Here is a 16908-nt window from a genome sequence, read left to right as displayed (position 1 = left end):
TACTTTGAGGAAGGCCCAGTGCTGTTGAACGCAGCTCTAGTTTCAGAGGAAGGCCCAGTGCTGTTGAACACAGCTCTAGTCTCAGAGGAAGGCCCAGTGCTGTTGAACGCAGCTCTAGTTTCAGAGGAAGGCCCAGTGCTGTTGAATGCAGCTCTAGTTTCAGAGGAAGGCCCAGTGCTGTCCTACTTTCAGAGGAAGGCCCAGTGCTGATGAACGCAGCTCTAGTTTCAGAGGAAGGCCCAGTGCTGTTGAACGCAGCTCTAGTTTCAGAGGAAGGCCCAGTGCTGTTGAACGCAGCTCTAGTTTCAGAGGAAGGCCCAGTGCTGTTGAACGCAGCTCTAGTTTCAGAGGAAGGCCCAGTGCTGTTGAACGCAGCTCTAGTTTCAGAGGAAGGCCCAGTGCTGTTGAACGCAGCTCTAGTTTCAGAGGAAGGCCCAGTGCTGTTGAACGCAGCACTAGTTTCAGAGGAAGGCCCAGAGCTGTTGAACGCAGCACTAGTTTCAGAGGAAGGCCCAGTGCTGTTGAAAGCAGCTCTAGTCTCAGAGGAAGGCCCAGTGCTGTTGAACGCAGCTCTAGTTTCAGAGGAAGGCCCAGAGCTGTTGAACGCAGCTCTAGTTTCAGAGGAAAGCCCAGAGCTGCTGAAAACGTACTTTCAGAGGAAGGCCCAGTGCTGATGAACGCAGCTCTGTTGAGTTTCAGAGGAAGGTCCAGAGCTGTTGAACAGAGGAAGGCCCAGCTGTTGAACGCAGCTCTAGTTTCAGAGGAAGGCCCAGTGCTGTTGAACGCAGCTCTAGTTTCAGAGGAAGGCCCAGTGCTGTTGAACGCAGCTCTAGTTTCAGAGGAAGGCCCAGAGCTGTTGAACGCAGCTCTAGTGTCAGAGGAAGGCCCAGTGCTGTTGAACGCAGCTCTAGTGTCAGAGGAAGGCCCAGTGCTGTTGAACGCAGCTCTAGTGTCAGAGGAAGGCCCAGTGCTGTTGAACGCAGCTCTAGTGTCAGAGGAAGGCCCAGAGCTGTTGAACGCAGCTCTAGTGTCAGAGGAAGGCCCAGAGCTGTTGAACGCAGCTCTAGTCTCAGAGGAAGGCCCAGAGCTGTTGAGAGCTGTTCAGAGGAAGGCCCAGAGCTGTTGAACGTCTAGTCTCAGAGGAAGGCCCAGAGCTGTTGAACGCAGCTCTAGTCTCAGAGGAAGGCCCAGAGCTGTTTCAGAACGCAGCTCTAGTCTCAGAGGAAGGCCCAGAGCTGTTGAACGCCCAGCTCTAGTTTCAGAGGAAGGCCCAGCGCTTCCTACTTTGAGGAAGGCCCAGTGCTGTTGAACGCAGCTCTAGTTTCAGAGGAAGGCCCAGTGCTGTTGAACGCAGCTCTAGTTTCAGAGGAAGGCCCAGTGCTGTTGAACGCAGCTCTAGTGTCAGAGGAAGGCCCAGTGCTGTTGAACGCAGCTCTAGTGTCAGAGGAAGGCCCAGTGCTGTTGAACGCAGCTCTAGTTTCAGAGGAAGGCCCAGAGCTGTTGAACGCAGCTCTAGTGTCAGAGGAAGGCCCAGTGCTGTTGAACGCAGCTCTAGTGTCAGAGGAAGGCCCAGAGCTGTTGAACGCAGCCTAGTAGTTGTGTTACACTGGTTGTGTGGGTTCACTATGACCTTTCCTTAGGGGGATCCATTTCTCTGGAACACACACATCTTCCCTGGGGACTCATTTATAAACGTTGTGTAGTTAAAAAAATATATATATACTCCAAAACACGCATGCGCCAGTTCAGGGAAAAAGTTGGCATTTATCAAAAGTGAAATTGACGAGATCAATTGTGTTTTGCTCTATGGTCTTTAGACCGTACGCAGGCAGTAGTCTAATATTTAGTGAAAATGATCACATGCTTATTCATTACAAAAACAACAAAACAACAGGTAAATAAGATGCGATCCTTCGCCACTAGTGAGTAGCGCTATTTTATTTAATATTTTCTAGCATATTTTTTTTTTGCACTCTAAAATAGTTTGAAATAAGCCAAGGAACCCATTTCATTTGCCACGATCATTGCGGAATAAATTCCTTCTCTTTTTCTGACTGTGATGATTTCATAGTAATATAATAATAATAATAATAATAATAATAATATATGCCATTTATCAGACGCTTTTATCCAAAGCGACTTACAGTCATGTGTGCATACATTCTACGTATGGGTGGTCCCGGGGATCACGAAGTAGACTAAAGGCCCGACAATGTCCCAGCTTCTCATTGAATTCAAACCCACTTTACGGTAGAAAAATTTACTTCCAAGTATTTTTATCTCTATTCGATCCGGAGCGCAGTTTTTTTTTTTTTAAACGGTAGAACAGTAGATTCCCATGTGTTTTTGTAGACGTCTGAATATTGTTTACTTTCGAAAACATAGGCTATTTTTGTAACCATTGCAGAATGTACGTTGTATTTCATATTCTTATTCCTTGTGTTTTTCTAGTAAAACTTCACTATTGATTATTGTATTGTTAGGTTTTGAGTTTGTAAAAAGGCATTTCACTGTGCATGTGACATTAAAACTGAAACTATTAAAACCCATCACCTTTTCTGGCCGTTAGGCTAAAGCTTCTTCTAGCATATGAACTATAACAAATGACCATCTCTCATTTCATTGGCCCTATTAGGGAGGCTGTTATTTACAGTATTTTGCTCTGTGCAACCGATAGAGAGCGCGGCTTATAATAGACAGTACCTTTTTAACAGATGAACAGACAGTCGGATCTTTTGCTTTGAAGTGTGTAGGCTACCACTGTAATCAGGCCTACTGTAATCAGGCCTACTGTAATCAGGCCTACTGTAATCAGGCCTACTGTAATCAGGCCTACTGTAATCAGGCCCACTGTAAACAGGCCTACTGTAAACAGGCCTACTGTAAACAGGCCTACTGTAAACAGGCCTACTGTAAACAGGCCTACTGTAATCAGGCCTACTGTAATCAGGCCTACTGTAATCAGGCCTACTGTAATCAGGCCTACTGGGCCTACTGTAATCAGGCCTACTGTAATCAGGCCTACTGTAATCAGGCCTACTGTAAACAGGCCTACTGTAATCAGGCCTACTGTAAACAGGCCTACTGTAATCAGGCCTACTGTAAACAGGCCTACTGTAAACAGGCCTACTGTAAACAGGCCTACTGTAAACAGGCCTACTGTAAACAGGCCTACTGTAAACAGCATGCACCAATTTGTAAGTCGCTCTGGATAAGTGTGTCTGCTAAATGACTTAAATGTAAATGTAATGTAAATGTAAGCAGGCCTACTGTAAACAGGCCTACTGTAAACAGGCCTACTGTAAACAGGCCTACTGTAAACAGGCCTACTGTAGTTGTTTTGTTCTTTTGTTGGGGGAATTATACATACTAGAAAAAGGTTTCAGTTCAATTTGCGGTCAGCGCAGCGTATTTAGGTTCAGGAAAAAGTAAACGCAAAACATTATTGAATTCAAACTATCTGTAATTGTTTATTGAATTACAACATAGTGCTTTCAGAAACTATTCAGACCCCTTGACTTAAAAAAAAATGTTATAGCCTTATTCTAAATGGAGTAATCAATCTACACACACTCAGACACTACCCCATAATTACAAAGCAAAAACAGGTTGACATTTTTGCTAATTTATTAAAAATAAAAAAATATCACATTTACATAATTACTCAGACCAGTCACTCAGTACTTTGTTGAAGCACCTTTGGCAGCGATTACAGCCTCCAGTCTTCTTGGGTATGACGCTACAAGCTTGACACACCTGTATTTGGGGGAGTTTCTCCCATTCTTATTGCTGCCGCCGCCACCATGCTTCACCGTCGGGATGGTGTTGGTGTTTTCCTCCAGACGTGACGCTTGGTTCTTGGTTCAATCAGACCGGAGAATCTTGTTTCTCATGGTCTGAGAGTCTTCAGATGCATTTTGGCAAACTCCAAGCGGCCTGTCATGTGCCTTTTACTGAGGAGTGGATTCCGTCTGGTCACTCTGCCTTAAAAGCCTGATTGGTGGAGAGTTGCAGGGATGGGAGACCCTTCCAGAAGGACAACCATCTCAAAAGAGGAACTCTAAAGGTCTGTCAGAGTGACCATCTGGTTCCTGGTCACCTCCAAGACCAAGGCCCTTCTCCCCCGGTTACTCAGTTTGGCTGGGCGGCCAGCTCTAGGAATACTTTTGGTGGATCCAAACTACTTTAAAAAATGTTTTTTTTTTATTTATTTATTTTTTTTAAATAGGAGGCCACTGTGTTCTTGGGGACCTTCAATGCTGCAGAAATGTTTGGTACCCTTCCTCAGATCTGTGCCTCGACACAATCCTGTCTCGGAGCTCTACGGACAATTCCTTCAACCTCATGGCATGGTTTTTGCTCTGACATGCACTGTCAACTGTGAGACCTGGTGTCTGCCTTCCCAAATCATGTCTATATCAATTGAATTTACCTACCTGTCCTGTCTAGACCCATCCACTTAGTTCGATGTGAGGTGATTATAGCATGTTCTTAAGCTTCATCTAATAATTATGAAATATTTGTTATCTGTACACTTTGTTTTTGATATTGCTACCCATGATCACCCTCTGTACCGTCTGCAGGTGACAAGTGAACTTAGATTTGATATAGTATGCGTTTACCACATGACCGTACATGTGAACCCTTAAAGAGATGGGTGGAGCTCAGGCTTAAGAGGGTGTGAACCCTTAAAGAGATGGGTGGAGCTCAGGCTTAAGAGGGTGTGAACCCTTAAAGAGATGGGTGGGGCTCAGGCTTAAGAGGGTGTGAACCCTTAAAGAGATGGGTGGGGCTCAGGCTTAAGAGGGTGTGAACCCTTAAAGAGATGGGTGGAGCTCAGGCTTAAGAGGGTGTGAACCCTTAAAGAGATGGGTGGAGCTCAGGCTTAAGAGGGTGTGAACCCTTAAAGAGATGGGTGGGGCTCAGGCTTAAGAGGGTGTGAACCTTAAAGAGATGGGTGGAGCTCAGGCTTAAGAGGGTGTGAACCCTTAAAGAGATGGGTGGAGCTCAGGCTTAAGAGGGTGTGAACCCTTAAAGAGATGGGTGGAGCTCAGGCTTAAGAGGGTGTGAACCCTTAAAGAGATGGGTGGGGCTCAGGCTTAAGAGGGTGTGAACCCTTAAAGAGATGGGTGGGGCTAAGGCTTAAGAGGGTGTGAACGATGCTGAAAGAAAGGGTGTAGACAGAAGAGGTCTCCACCCCAAAAAAACAATTCAGGGGGCAATTTCTCTCAAAAGTGAAGTTAGAAGTTTATCAACTTTCAAAGCAGAATTATTTCCCTGTTGTTCCTCAACTGCAGATGATATACAATTTTCTAGCTCTAAATCTTTACTTTTATCCAATGTAAAAATCACAAATTGAAAATGTTGCTACATAACACCGAATCAAGGCGGTTGGTCACAAATGTGGAAAAAGTCAAAGGGGTCTGAATACTTTCCCGAATGCCCTGTAGATGTGTGCATATAGAATAGGTTAAAAGGAAAAACAAAAATAAATGGAGGAACGTACTCTGGAACGATCGAGTAAAATATATTATTAAAAAAAATAGACAAATTATATTGACTTTCTTTTTTTTTTAAATGCAAAAAATTATTTTTGAATCTTCAACATAGAATTGCTACCCTGAAATAATCTCCAGAAACTTGTTACAAATGACGGAATATTCCATGATTCACCAAAATGGTAGAAGAAGAGGAAATAGAAGAGCAAAATACAAATTAATCAGATTACAACTTCTCACTTTCAGTTAATTGAATATGGAACCTTTTTTTATACCAGCCTTTCTAAAAAAAACAGCCTTTCTAAAAAACCAGCCTTTCTAAAAAACCGCCTTTCTAAAAAACCAGCCTTTCTAAAAAACAAACAGCCTTTCTAAAAAACAACAGCCTTTCTAAAAAACCAGCCTTTCTAAAAACCTTTCTAAAAACCAGCCTTTCTAAAAACCAGCCTTTCTAAAAAGCCTTTCTAAAAACCAGCCTTTCTAAAAACCAGCCTTTCTAAAAAAACAGCCTTTCTAAAAAAACAGCCTTTCTAAAAACAAGCCTTTCTAAAAAAACAAAAAAAAACAGCCTTTCTAAAAAACAGCCTTTCTAAAAAACCAGCCTTTCTAAAAAACCAGCCTTTCTAAAAAACCAGCCTTTCTAAAAAACCAGCCTTTCTAAAAAAACAGCCTTTCTAAAAAAACAGCCTTTCTAAAAAAACAGCCTTTCTAAAAAAACAGCCTTTCTAAAAAAACAGCCTTTCTAAAAAAACAGCCTTTCTAAAAAAACAGCCTTTCTAAAAAAACAGCCTTTCTAAAAAAACAGCCTTTCTAAAAAAACAGCCTTTCTAAAAAAACAGCCTTTCTAAAAACAAGCCTTTCTAAAAACCAGCCTTTCTAAAAAACCAGCCTTTCTAAAAAACAGCCTTACAAAGCTGGTTGCAATTCCAGTTTCCTCCAGAAAAGACTGAACAAATATTTAGTTTTATTTCATTCAAATATTAATATTGTTAAAAAATAATTTGTATAATTTATTATTTATAAATAAAATAATAATTTAAATATACATATTTTTTGTAATAGAATTGTTTTAAATGAATTATCTTTGTGAATGATATTGTGAATAGGAAAGGTGGAGTAGTCACGTGGCATTAACAAAAATATATGAAAATGTCTGCTCTATCCAAAACTACAACCAACTGATTGCAGCGTTAACGCAAACATGGAGGAGACAAGCGGAAGGGGAGAAGGAACTTGTTTGTCTGACCTTTATTACAGATCAAAATTGGCACACAAAAACATCTAAGTTTTACTTGAGGACCAAACCACTGACAGTGGCGCCATACAGGTTGAAAAATAGTTGGGAAGAGATTTGATGTGCCGATTCCGTGGCACATGGTTTATAAACCGACACACAAATCTTGATTTAAAAAAAAAAGCGAGTTTTTCTATTTAAATACAAAACTCCTTGCCACAAACAGAATTACAACCATCTCAGTAGATTTTGCTTCGGGAAAAACAGCATCATTAGACCACTTATTTTGGTATTGTCGTAGCTTGTTTCTGGTCACAGGTTTAGGAAATAGGCTGAAAAATCACAACATTTATCTCAAATAAACCCTCCACTGTTGGGAGATTTGAAAAGCCATAGTCAAAACAACAATATAATAATACTTTTAGTAAAAATATTTATCCTTATCTTACAATCTGTAGATATGCGAATAGAAAAAGGTTAATAAATACAAATATACAGCACATGGAAAACACAAGATGGCGGTTTCCTGTTCCTGTTTTATGGACAGAGTAGCTAAGGTGTGGGATTAAAACCTCCTGTTCTATAATAGTTAGTACTTATACATGCTTTCAGTCCTATCTAACCAGATATAATGTATATCAAATGACTTTATTCTTGCTATGTAAGGACTGTTGGAAAAACTAAATGTGTGTAGACTGTAACAAAATAAAAAGCTTAAACAACTGAGATCGTGGATGGGACCAAAGTTTGTAACACATTTTTTTTTTTTTAACCATGTTAAAAATGTCTAAAATATGCTAAATGCTAAGGTTTTGCTAATTTTGTAGCCAGTTAGCTATCTAGTTAAGTACTTAGCTTCTTGCTAAATCAAGCGTCGCTTGGTTAACAGCAGAGAATCCCCTCCTGGATCAAGAGCCTTGCCGTCTAATATTTGTTAGTTTTTTTGGCGTGCAGCAAACTGTGAGTAGCCTTTTTTTGTTACTTGTATAACTTTATGAGCTGGGATGTACTGCAAATAGTTTAGGTCAGAGACTGAATAAAAATGGATCATAATGCGCTAGCATTAACATTTGCTATGGGATTTGACATGTACTTGTTAGCGTTGCTAACATTCGGTTCTCAGAGGATCAGTGTGGTTTGAAAATAACACCCTTTGTCTTCAGTGCCTGAATTACCGAATATCCTGGGGATGTTACAAGGTCAACATTACAGTATTCACACACTGTCATATAGTAAGCATAGTAACCACAAACGCACTATACCTGGCAGTCAATCTCACAGTAGTAAGCTTGTTTACACTTCCCACATTTGGAGAGGCCTTCCTTCCTGCAGAGAGAGAGAGAGAGAGAGAGAGAGAGAGAGAGAGGGGAGATAGAGAGAGAGGGGAGGGAGGAGAGAGAGGAGAGAGAGAGAGAGAGGAGAGAGAGAGAGAGAGAGAGAGAGAGAGGAGAGAGAGGAGAGAGAGGAGAGGGGAGAGAGGGGAGGGAGGAGAGAGAGGGGAGGGAGGAGAGAGAGGGGAGGGAGGAGAGAGAGGAGAGAGAGGGAGAGAGGGGAGATGGGAGAGGGAGGAGAGAGAGAGAGAGGGGAGATGGGAGAGAGAGGAGAGAGAGAGAGAGAGAGGGGAGATGGGAGAGGGAGGAGAGAGAGAGAGAGAGGGGAGATGGGAGAGGGAGGAGAGAGAGAGAGAGAGAGAGAGAGAGAGGAGAGAGCGAGGAGAGGGAGGAGAGAGGAGAGAGGAGAGAATGTGAAATTTTGTTGTTGAAAGTTGATACGAGCGAGACATCAAGGATAGTAAGATATTACCTACACACCAAGCTCTCGCTGTCTCAAACACACACACACATGTGGGTTCACATCCATCTCTCTTAAGGGCAGATGGTGCAAAGAAAGGTCACTTTTCTATATATATATATAAATATATAAATAGTCCTGGGCATGTCTCCAGAAACAAGTGAGGCTGTGGTGTGTGGGTCTGTGTGTGTAGGCTACATATAAAAAGGCCTGTCCTAGAGAGTCAGGAATGCCACTACTAAAGTAGTTCCGCTCCGGTCTCTCAGCCTCACGTTGTGTCACAAACTAAAGCAGGTTCCGCTCCGGTCTCTCAGCCTCACAACAAACTAAAGCAGGTTCCGCTCCGGTCTCTCAGCCTCACGTTGTGTCACAAACTAAAGCAGGTTCCGCTCCGGTCTCTCAGCCTCACAACAAACTAAAGCAGGTTCCGCTCCGGTCTCTCAGCCTCACGGTGTGTCACAACAAACTAAAACAGGTTCCGCTCCGGTCTCTCAGCCTCACGGTGTGTCACAACAAACTAAAACAGGTTCCGCTCCGGTCTCTCAGCCTCACGGTGTGTCACAACAAACTAAAACAGGTTCCGCTCCACTCTCAGTCTCAGCCTGTAGCCTTCAGACCAAACAAGACCAGGGCTGGGTCAATATAATTACAATAAAACTAAACCAAATTCCAAATCTTCCTCGTTGAGAAGCATTGAAGAGAATTGGAATTTCAGGGTACTTTCAGGGTACAACAAGTGTGTGGTTAAAATTGGCAAAAACCACACACACATTTCTTTCCACAGGGCGGCGTGGTGAGACAGGGATGCAGCTTAAGCCCCACCCTCTTCAACATATATATCAACAAATTGGCGCGGGCACTAGAACAGTCTGCAGCACCCGGCCTCACCTTACTAGAATCTTAAGTCAAATGTCTACTGTTTGCTGATGATCTGGTGCTTCTCTGACCAACCAAGAAGGACCTACAGCAGCACCTAAACCTTCTGCACAAATTCTGTCAGACCTGGGCCCTGACAGTAAATCTCAGTAAGACAAACATAATGGTTTTCCCAAAAAGGTCCAGTTGCCAAGACCACAAATACAAATTCCATCTAGAAACCGTTGCCCAAGAGCACACAAAAAAACTATACATACCTTGGCCTAAACATCAGCGCCAAAGGTAACTTCCACAAAGCTATGAACAAGCTGAGAGACAAGGCAAGAAGGGCATTCTATGCCATCAAAAGGAACATAAAATTCAACATACCAACATACCAATTAGGATCTGACAAAAAAATATACTTGAATCCGTTATAGTGCAAATAGTCCAGTGGCCATTTGATTAAATTGTTCAGGACTCTTATGGCTTGAGGATAGAAGCTGTTAAGGAGTCTTATGGCTTGGGGATAGAAGCTGTTAAGGAGCCTTATGGCTTGGGGATAGAAGCTGTTAAGGAGCCTTATGGCTTGGGGATAGAAGCTGTTAAGGAGCCTTATGGCTTGGGGATAGAAGCTGTTAAGGAGTCTTATGGCTTGGGGATAGAAGCTGTTAAGGAGTCTTATGGCTTGGGGATAGAAGCTGTTAAGGAGTCTTATGGCTTGGGGATAGAAGCTGTTAAGGAGTCTTATGGCTTGGGGATAGAAGCTGTTAAGGAGTCTTATGGCTTGGGGATAGAAGCTGTTAAGGAGTCTTATGGCTTGGGGATAGAAGCTGTTAAGGAGTCTTATGGCTTGGGGATAGAAGCTGTTAAGGAGTCTTATGGCTTGGGGATAGAAGCTGTTAAGGAGTCTTATGGCTTGGGGATAGAAGCTGTTAAGGAGTCTTATGGCTTGGGGATAGAAGCTGTTAAGGAGCCTTATGGCTTGGGGATAGAAGCTGTTAAGGAGTCTTTTGGTCCTAGACCTGGTGCTCCGGTACCTCTTACCGTGCAGCAGTAGCAGAGAAAACAGTCTACGACTTGGGTGACTGGAGTCTCTACCAATTTTATGGGCTTTCCTCTGACACCGCCTATTATATAGGTCCTGGATGACAGGAAGCTTGGCCCCAGTGATGTACTGGGCCGTACGCACTACCCTCTGCAACGCCTTATGGCCAGATGCCGAGCAGTTGCCATACCAGGCAGTGATGCAACAGGCCAGGATGCTCTCGATGGTGCAGCTGTAGAACTTACTGAGGATCTAGGGACCCATGTCAAATATTTTCAGTCTCCTGAGGGGGAGAAGGTGTTGTCGTGCCTTCTTAAGGACCATCTTGGTGTGTTTGGACTGTGTCCTTGATGTGGACACCAAGGAACTTGAAACTCTCGACCCGCTCCACTACAGCCCCATCGATGTTAATGGGGGCCTGTTCGGCCCGCCTTTTCCTGTAGTCCACGATCACCTCCTTTGTCTTGCTCACATCGAGAGAGAGGTTGTTGTCCTGGCAACACACTCTGACCTCCTCCCTATAGGCTGTCTCATCGTTGTCGGTGATCAGGCCTACCACTGTTGTGTCGTCAGCAAACTTAATGATGGTGTTGGAGTCATGTTTGGCCACGCAGTTGTGGGTACACAGGGAGTACAGGAGGGGACTAAGTACACACCTCTGAGGGGCCCCAGTGTTAACCTCTTAAGGCTAAGTGAGACGCTAGCGTCTCACTTAGTCACTAGCCCAGGGAAATGCGTAGCGCCAAATCAAGGCAAAGAGAGGAGTCACAAAAAGTACAAAGAGATAAAAATGTATCACTAAGCTTTGATGATCTTCATCAGATGACACTCATAGGACTAACTTTTTTAAATGAAGGCATTTAGCTCATCTGGTAGGCTAGTGTCATTGGGCAGCTCGTGTCTGGGATTCCCTTTCTAGTCCGTATTGACGCTTTGCCCGTTTGATGGTTCATCTGAGGGCAGAGTGGGATTTCTTATGAGCGTCCGAATTAGTATCCCGCTCCTTGAAAAATGGCAACTCTAGCCTTTAGCTTGATGCGGATGTTGCCTGTAATCCATGGCTTCTGATTGGGATATGTACGTACGGTCAAAGTGGGGAAGACGTCGTTGATGCACTTATTGATGACGCCGATGACTGAGGTGGTATACTCCTCAATGCCATTGGATGAATCCAGGAACATATTCCTGTCAGTGCAAAACAGTCCTGTAGTGTAGCATCCACATCATCTGACCACTTCCCTATAGAGCGAGTCACTGGTATTTCCTGCTTTCATTTTTGCTTGTAAGCAGGAATCAGGAGGATATAATTATGGTCCATTTTTTTTTTAAATAGAGGGAGAGCTATTTACATGTCTGCGTGTGGAGTAAAGGCGGTTTAGAGTCTTTTTCCCCCTCTGGTTGCACATGTAACATGCTGGTAGAAATTAGGTAAAACATTTAAGTTTGCCTGCATTAAAGTCCCCAGCCACTAGGAGCACCGCTTCAGGATGAGCATGTTCTTGTTTGCTTATGGCCTTATAGAGTTGGCTGTGTGCGTTCTTATTACCAGCATCGGTCTGTGTTGGTAAATAGACTTCTCATTATTATTCGTAGCACTCTCTTTGTAGATAGTGTGGTCTACAGATTATCATAAGGTACTCTACTTCAGGCGTGCAATACCTCTAGACTTCTTTAATATTAGACAACACACCAGCTGTTATCAACAAATAGACATACACACACCCCTACCCCTCGTCTTACCACACGTAGCCTCTCTGTTCTGCCGGTGCATGGAAAATCCCACCAGCTCTATATTATCCGTGTCGTCGTTCAGCCACGACTTGGTGAAACATAAGATTACAGTTATTGATTTTATTTTCCAATGATTTCACGATCGCCAATAAGGATGGAAGTGGGGGTTTACTCTTTCACCAACGAATTCTTATACGGGAGCCCGACCTCCGCCGCCTTCACTCTTTTCTTCAAGGAAATGACAGGGATTTGGGCCTGTTCTCGAGAAAGCAGTATATCCTTCGCGTCGGACTCGTTAAAGGAAAACTCTTCTTCTAGTCCGTGGCGAGTAATCGCTGTTCTGATGTCCAGACGTTATTTTCAGTCATAAGAGACAGTAGCAGCAACATTATGTACAAAATCAGTTACAAAAATAAGTTACAAACAACGCAAAAAAAACAAACTAAAGAGCACAGTTGGTTAGGAGCATGTAAAACATTTGCCATCCTCTCCTGCACAGTTCTACAGTGAGCTTAGCCTTGCTATTGAGAAAGGTCGTAGGCAGACCGTAGGCAGACCTGGCTCTCAAGAGAAGACAGGCTATGTGCACACTGCCCACAAAATGAGGTGGAAACTGAGCTGCACTTCCTAACCTCCTGTCCAACGTATGACCATATTATAGAGACATATTTCCCTCAGATTTACACAGACCCACAAATAATTTTAAAAATAAATCCAAATTCCCATATCTACTGGGTGAAATTCCACAGTGTGCCATCACAGCAGCATGATTTGTGACCTGTTGCCACAAGAAAAGGGCAACCAGTGAAGAACAAACCTCATAAAATCAACCCATATTTAGTGTTTATTTACTTTCCCCTTTTGTACTTTTAACCATTTGCACATCATTACAACACTGTATGACATTTGAAATGTCTTTATTCTTTTGGAAATTTTGTGAGTAATGTTTATTAATTATTTATTGTTCACTTCACTTTTGTTTGTTATCGTATCCTTTTGTTTGTAAACATATTTATTTTATCTTTATTTTACAAAAAGTCGGTTAAGTCGGAAAGTCGGTTAAGAACAAATTCTTATTTTCAATGACGGCCTGGGAACAGTGGGTTAACTGCCTTGTTCAGGGGCAGAACGACAGATTTGTACCTTGTCAGATCGGGGATTCGAACTTGCAACCTTAAATTGCCCCTTAAATTGAATTGAGAGACATAGAGGGTGTGTGTCTCTGTCAGAGAGCGACAGAGAGGGTGTGTCAGAGAGCGACAGAGAGGGTGTGTCAGAGAGCGACAGAGAGGGTGTGTCAGAGAGCGACAGAGAGGGTGTGTCAGAGAGCGACAGAGAGGGTGTGTCAGAGAGCGACAGAGAGGGTGTGTCAGAGAGCGACAGAGAGGGTGTGTCAGAGAGCGACAGAGAGGGTGTGTCAGAGAGAGACAGAGAGGGTGTGTCAGAGAGACAGAGAGGGTGTGTCAGAGAGACAGAGAGGGTGTGTCAGAGAGACAGAGAGGGTGTGTCAGAGAGACAGAGAGGGTGTGTCAGAGAGACAGAGAGGGTGTGTCAGAGAGAAAGTTGTTTTTTAATGTCTTTCACTTTCAGTTTTGTACAGCAGCTTCAAATAGCTGAAAGAGAGAGAGAAGAGGAGAGGAGAGAAAAGAGAGAGATGTCTGTCTCGCTCCTCCATTTTGTTTCAATGGAATTAAGATTATCTTATCGCTACGATGCTTTTGGGAAACCCAACTGAAAGCAAACTTGTGTGTGTGTTCATACTTCAACTGAGTTTAAACAGAGAGGAAGAGGCGAAGCGAATGGACTTACTCCGTGAAAAATCAGTCCGCGTGAGACGAGAACCTTTTTTGTATGGTCTCCGATCGTGCCGAATTACGTGACAGCAGCTAACGTGTGATCCCTAATAAATACCAAAACGATACCTGATCTCGCCTGCCTTCAATAATTGAGGACGTGTATTTCCATTGTTAGAGCGGTCACTCGGCTATCTTGTCACTATAATATAGATTATACGGGTGGTGATATTATGAGGCTGGTGCGGTCTGCACACCGCATTACCTGGGGCAAACTACCTGCCCTCCAGGACACCTACAGCACCCGATGTCACAGGAAGGTCAAACAAAAAAAGAATCAAGGACAACAACCCCCCCCCCTCCCCTCCCCTCCCTGTCTGTTCACTAACCGAGAGTCTGCTGCACACTCTTGGCATTCTCTCAACCAGCTTTATGAGGTAGACACCTGGAATATCTTTCATTTTTAATGCATTTGAGCCATTCAGTTGTGTTGTGACAAGTTAGGGGTGGTATACAGAAGATAGCCCTATTTGGTAAAAGACCAAGTCCATATTATGGCAAGAACAGCTCGAATAAGCAAAGAGAAATGGCAGAACCATCATTACTTTAAGATATAAAGTTGAAAGTTTCTTCAAGTGGCATTGCAAAAACCATCGAGCGTTATGATGAAACTGGCTCTCATGAGGGCCGCCACAGGAAAGGAAGAGCCAGAGTTACCTCTGCTGCAGAGGATAAGTTCATTAGAGTTACCTGGCTGTCAAAACAGGAAAGGAAGACCAGAGTTACCTCTGCTACAGAGGATAACTTCATTAGAAACTGGCTCTCATGAGGATCGCTACAGGAAAGGAAGAGCCAGAGTTACCTCTGCTGCAGAGGATCAGTTCATTAGAGTTACCTGGCTGTCATGAGGACCGCCACAGGAAAGGAAGACCCAGAGTTACCTCTGCTGCAGAGGATAAGTTCATTAGAGTTACCAGCCTCAGAAATTGCAGCCCAAATAAATGCTTCACACAGTTCAAGTAACAGACACTTCTCAACATCAACTGTTCAGAGGAGACTGCGTGAATCAGTCCTTCATGGTCAAATTGCTGCAAAGAAACGACTTCTAAAGGACACCAATAAGAAGAAGAGACTTGCTTGGGCCAAGAAACACGAGCAATGGACATTAGACCGGAGGAAATCTGTCCTTTGTTCTGATGAGTCCAAATGTGAGATTTTTGGATGATCTCTCTGTGGTTCCCACCATGAAGCATGGAGGAGGAGGAGGTGTGATGGTGCTTTGCTGGTGACACTGTCAGTGATTTATTTAGAATTCAAGGCACACTTAACCAGAATGGTTACCATAGCATCCGGCAGCGATACGCTATCCCACTTCCTTAAAAAAAAAAACATTTTTTACATTTTACTCAAGTTTACTGTCCCCTTTACAACAAAAATACATGTACATTTTCTCCTTTAAACATTGACATGGATGGTAGAATTCCATTAATTCTTATGAATGACTTAGGGAGTGCCAATATGGCAGACCGGAGGCTTCAAACCCTCTCAATGGCAAATACGCAGCATCAGCAATCCAGGGTTTATATATCTCATTGGTCACAACGCAATTTCACGAATTCCTTATTGGCAGAACAACCAGCTGAGCCTGATGCCGCGTCCCCATACTTGTCAGAACTCGGAAACGTCCGACTTGATGATCCGTTGTACGCGGCACGTGTATAACTACAACCAGTTAGCCAGTCGGAAATGCCCGAGTTCCAACTAGTACGTGAACGCGACATGCTACTGAATGGGCCTTCTCAGAAGAAACAGCTGTGTGTTTTTGTCAGCTGCTGAAAGCCATGCTGAACCCACATGGTTCGGAGTGACATCCACTCCTAGTCAATGCCTAACAGCGTGTCGAATTATTTATACAACGTTATTGGTAATGGTTTGAGGACACCTTACTGTAGTAAAATCGATAACATAACAGCCGTATAGCAAGGTGACAACAGAGAGAAATATCCTATTCATAACAGAATAAGGTTGACCAGCTAGCTTGATAGAACCACAAAACATTACTCTTTTAAAAAGACATAATTTCTATTATATAAACAAACCCAAAACACGTCGTGTTCAGACAGTTGTCCAGGTCCCATACCTGGTGAAGCAGTATTCACAGTGCGCTCCTCTCTCATTCACCGTCAGGACGTAGGAATAGGCAGGACAGGCAAACACGAGGTCTCCGACGGCGAAGTGCTTCATAGCCCGTAGTCCCCTGCCTTTCCCCGGGCTGGCGAACCTCTCCGTCCCCGCGATTCCCTCGTTCTTCGTTAAGCCATTCATCTTCAATGCCGCGTGTGGTCTGTTCACCTCGGTGACTAGCTTTTACCGCTCTCTTTTTGCTCGTTTTGGTGTTTGTTTTTTTACTTTGCTTGTGTTTGACTACCCCGAGTGTGTTGACGTTAGCAAGACAGCGACCTAGATAACAACTGGTTGTGTCCTAAACGCAAAGAAAATAAATAAATGCAATGATCAGACTTGCTTAGCGTTGTTCCTTGTTTGTCTTTTTTGGCTAGCTGGCTTCAGCTACACACACGGACCACAGCCTCTCACCAATACCACACGGCAAAGGCTAACTAGCCTAGCATCATATGGTTAGCTTGTCACTTCTACGACCAGTCCTTGACTACGACACATTGAACTACAAGGATACCGAGGTCCTAATGCCACGTTCAAGTGCCAGTCGGAACGACGACACGTTTCAGACTTACAAACGAGTTGTAAGTGATACACGTGCCGCGTTCAACCAATGAGCACTTCGGACATGTCCGAGTTTCCTATTTCTCGACTGGGCAGTGAACGTGGCATAATGCCCCGATAGTTTCAGTGTGAGGAATGGTTTAGATGTTGCTGGAGATAACAGCGAAATATGTTTCATAACTAGCTCATTGTTCTATATGTCTGTGGTATTATCAC

The 16908-nt window shown here is 43.6% G+C and overlaps 1 protein-coding gene across 1 annotated transcript in view; it reads right to left on the bottom strand.

Moving 5' to 3' along the window:
* LOC118382495 (N-lysine methyltransferase SMYD2-A-like) overlaps nucleotides 1-16685 on the bottom strand; it is a 69922-nt gene extending 53237 nt beyond the window's left edge. Inside the window, 2 exon segments of the mRNA XM_052496225.1 lie at nucleotides 7995-8058; nucleotides 16091-16685. Coding sequence (XP_052352185.1) covers nucleotides 7995-8058; nucleotides 16091-16275 — 249 coding nt within the window. The 5' untranslated portion in view covers nucleotides 16276-16685.
* Between the last annotated feature and the right edge of the window lie 223 nt (nucleotides 16686-16908).

Source organism: Oncorhynchus keta, chromosome 35, assembly GCF_023373465.1.
Source record: "Oncorhynchus keta strain PuntledgeMale-10-30-2019 chromosome 35, Oket_V2, whole genome shotgun sequence".
NCBI lineage: Eukaryota > Metazoa > Chordata > Actinopteri > Salmoniformes > Salmonidae > Oncorhynchus > Oncorhynchus keta.
This window is presented reverse-complemented; position numbering and strand designations above follow the sequence as displayed.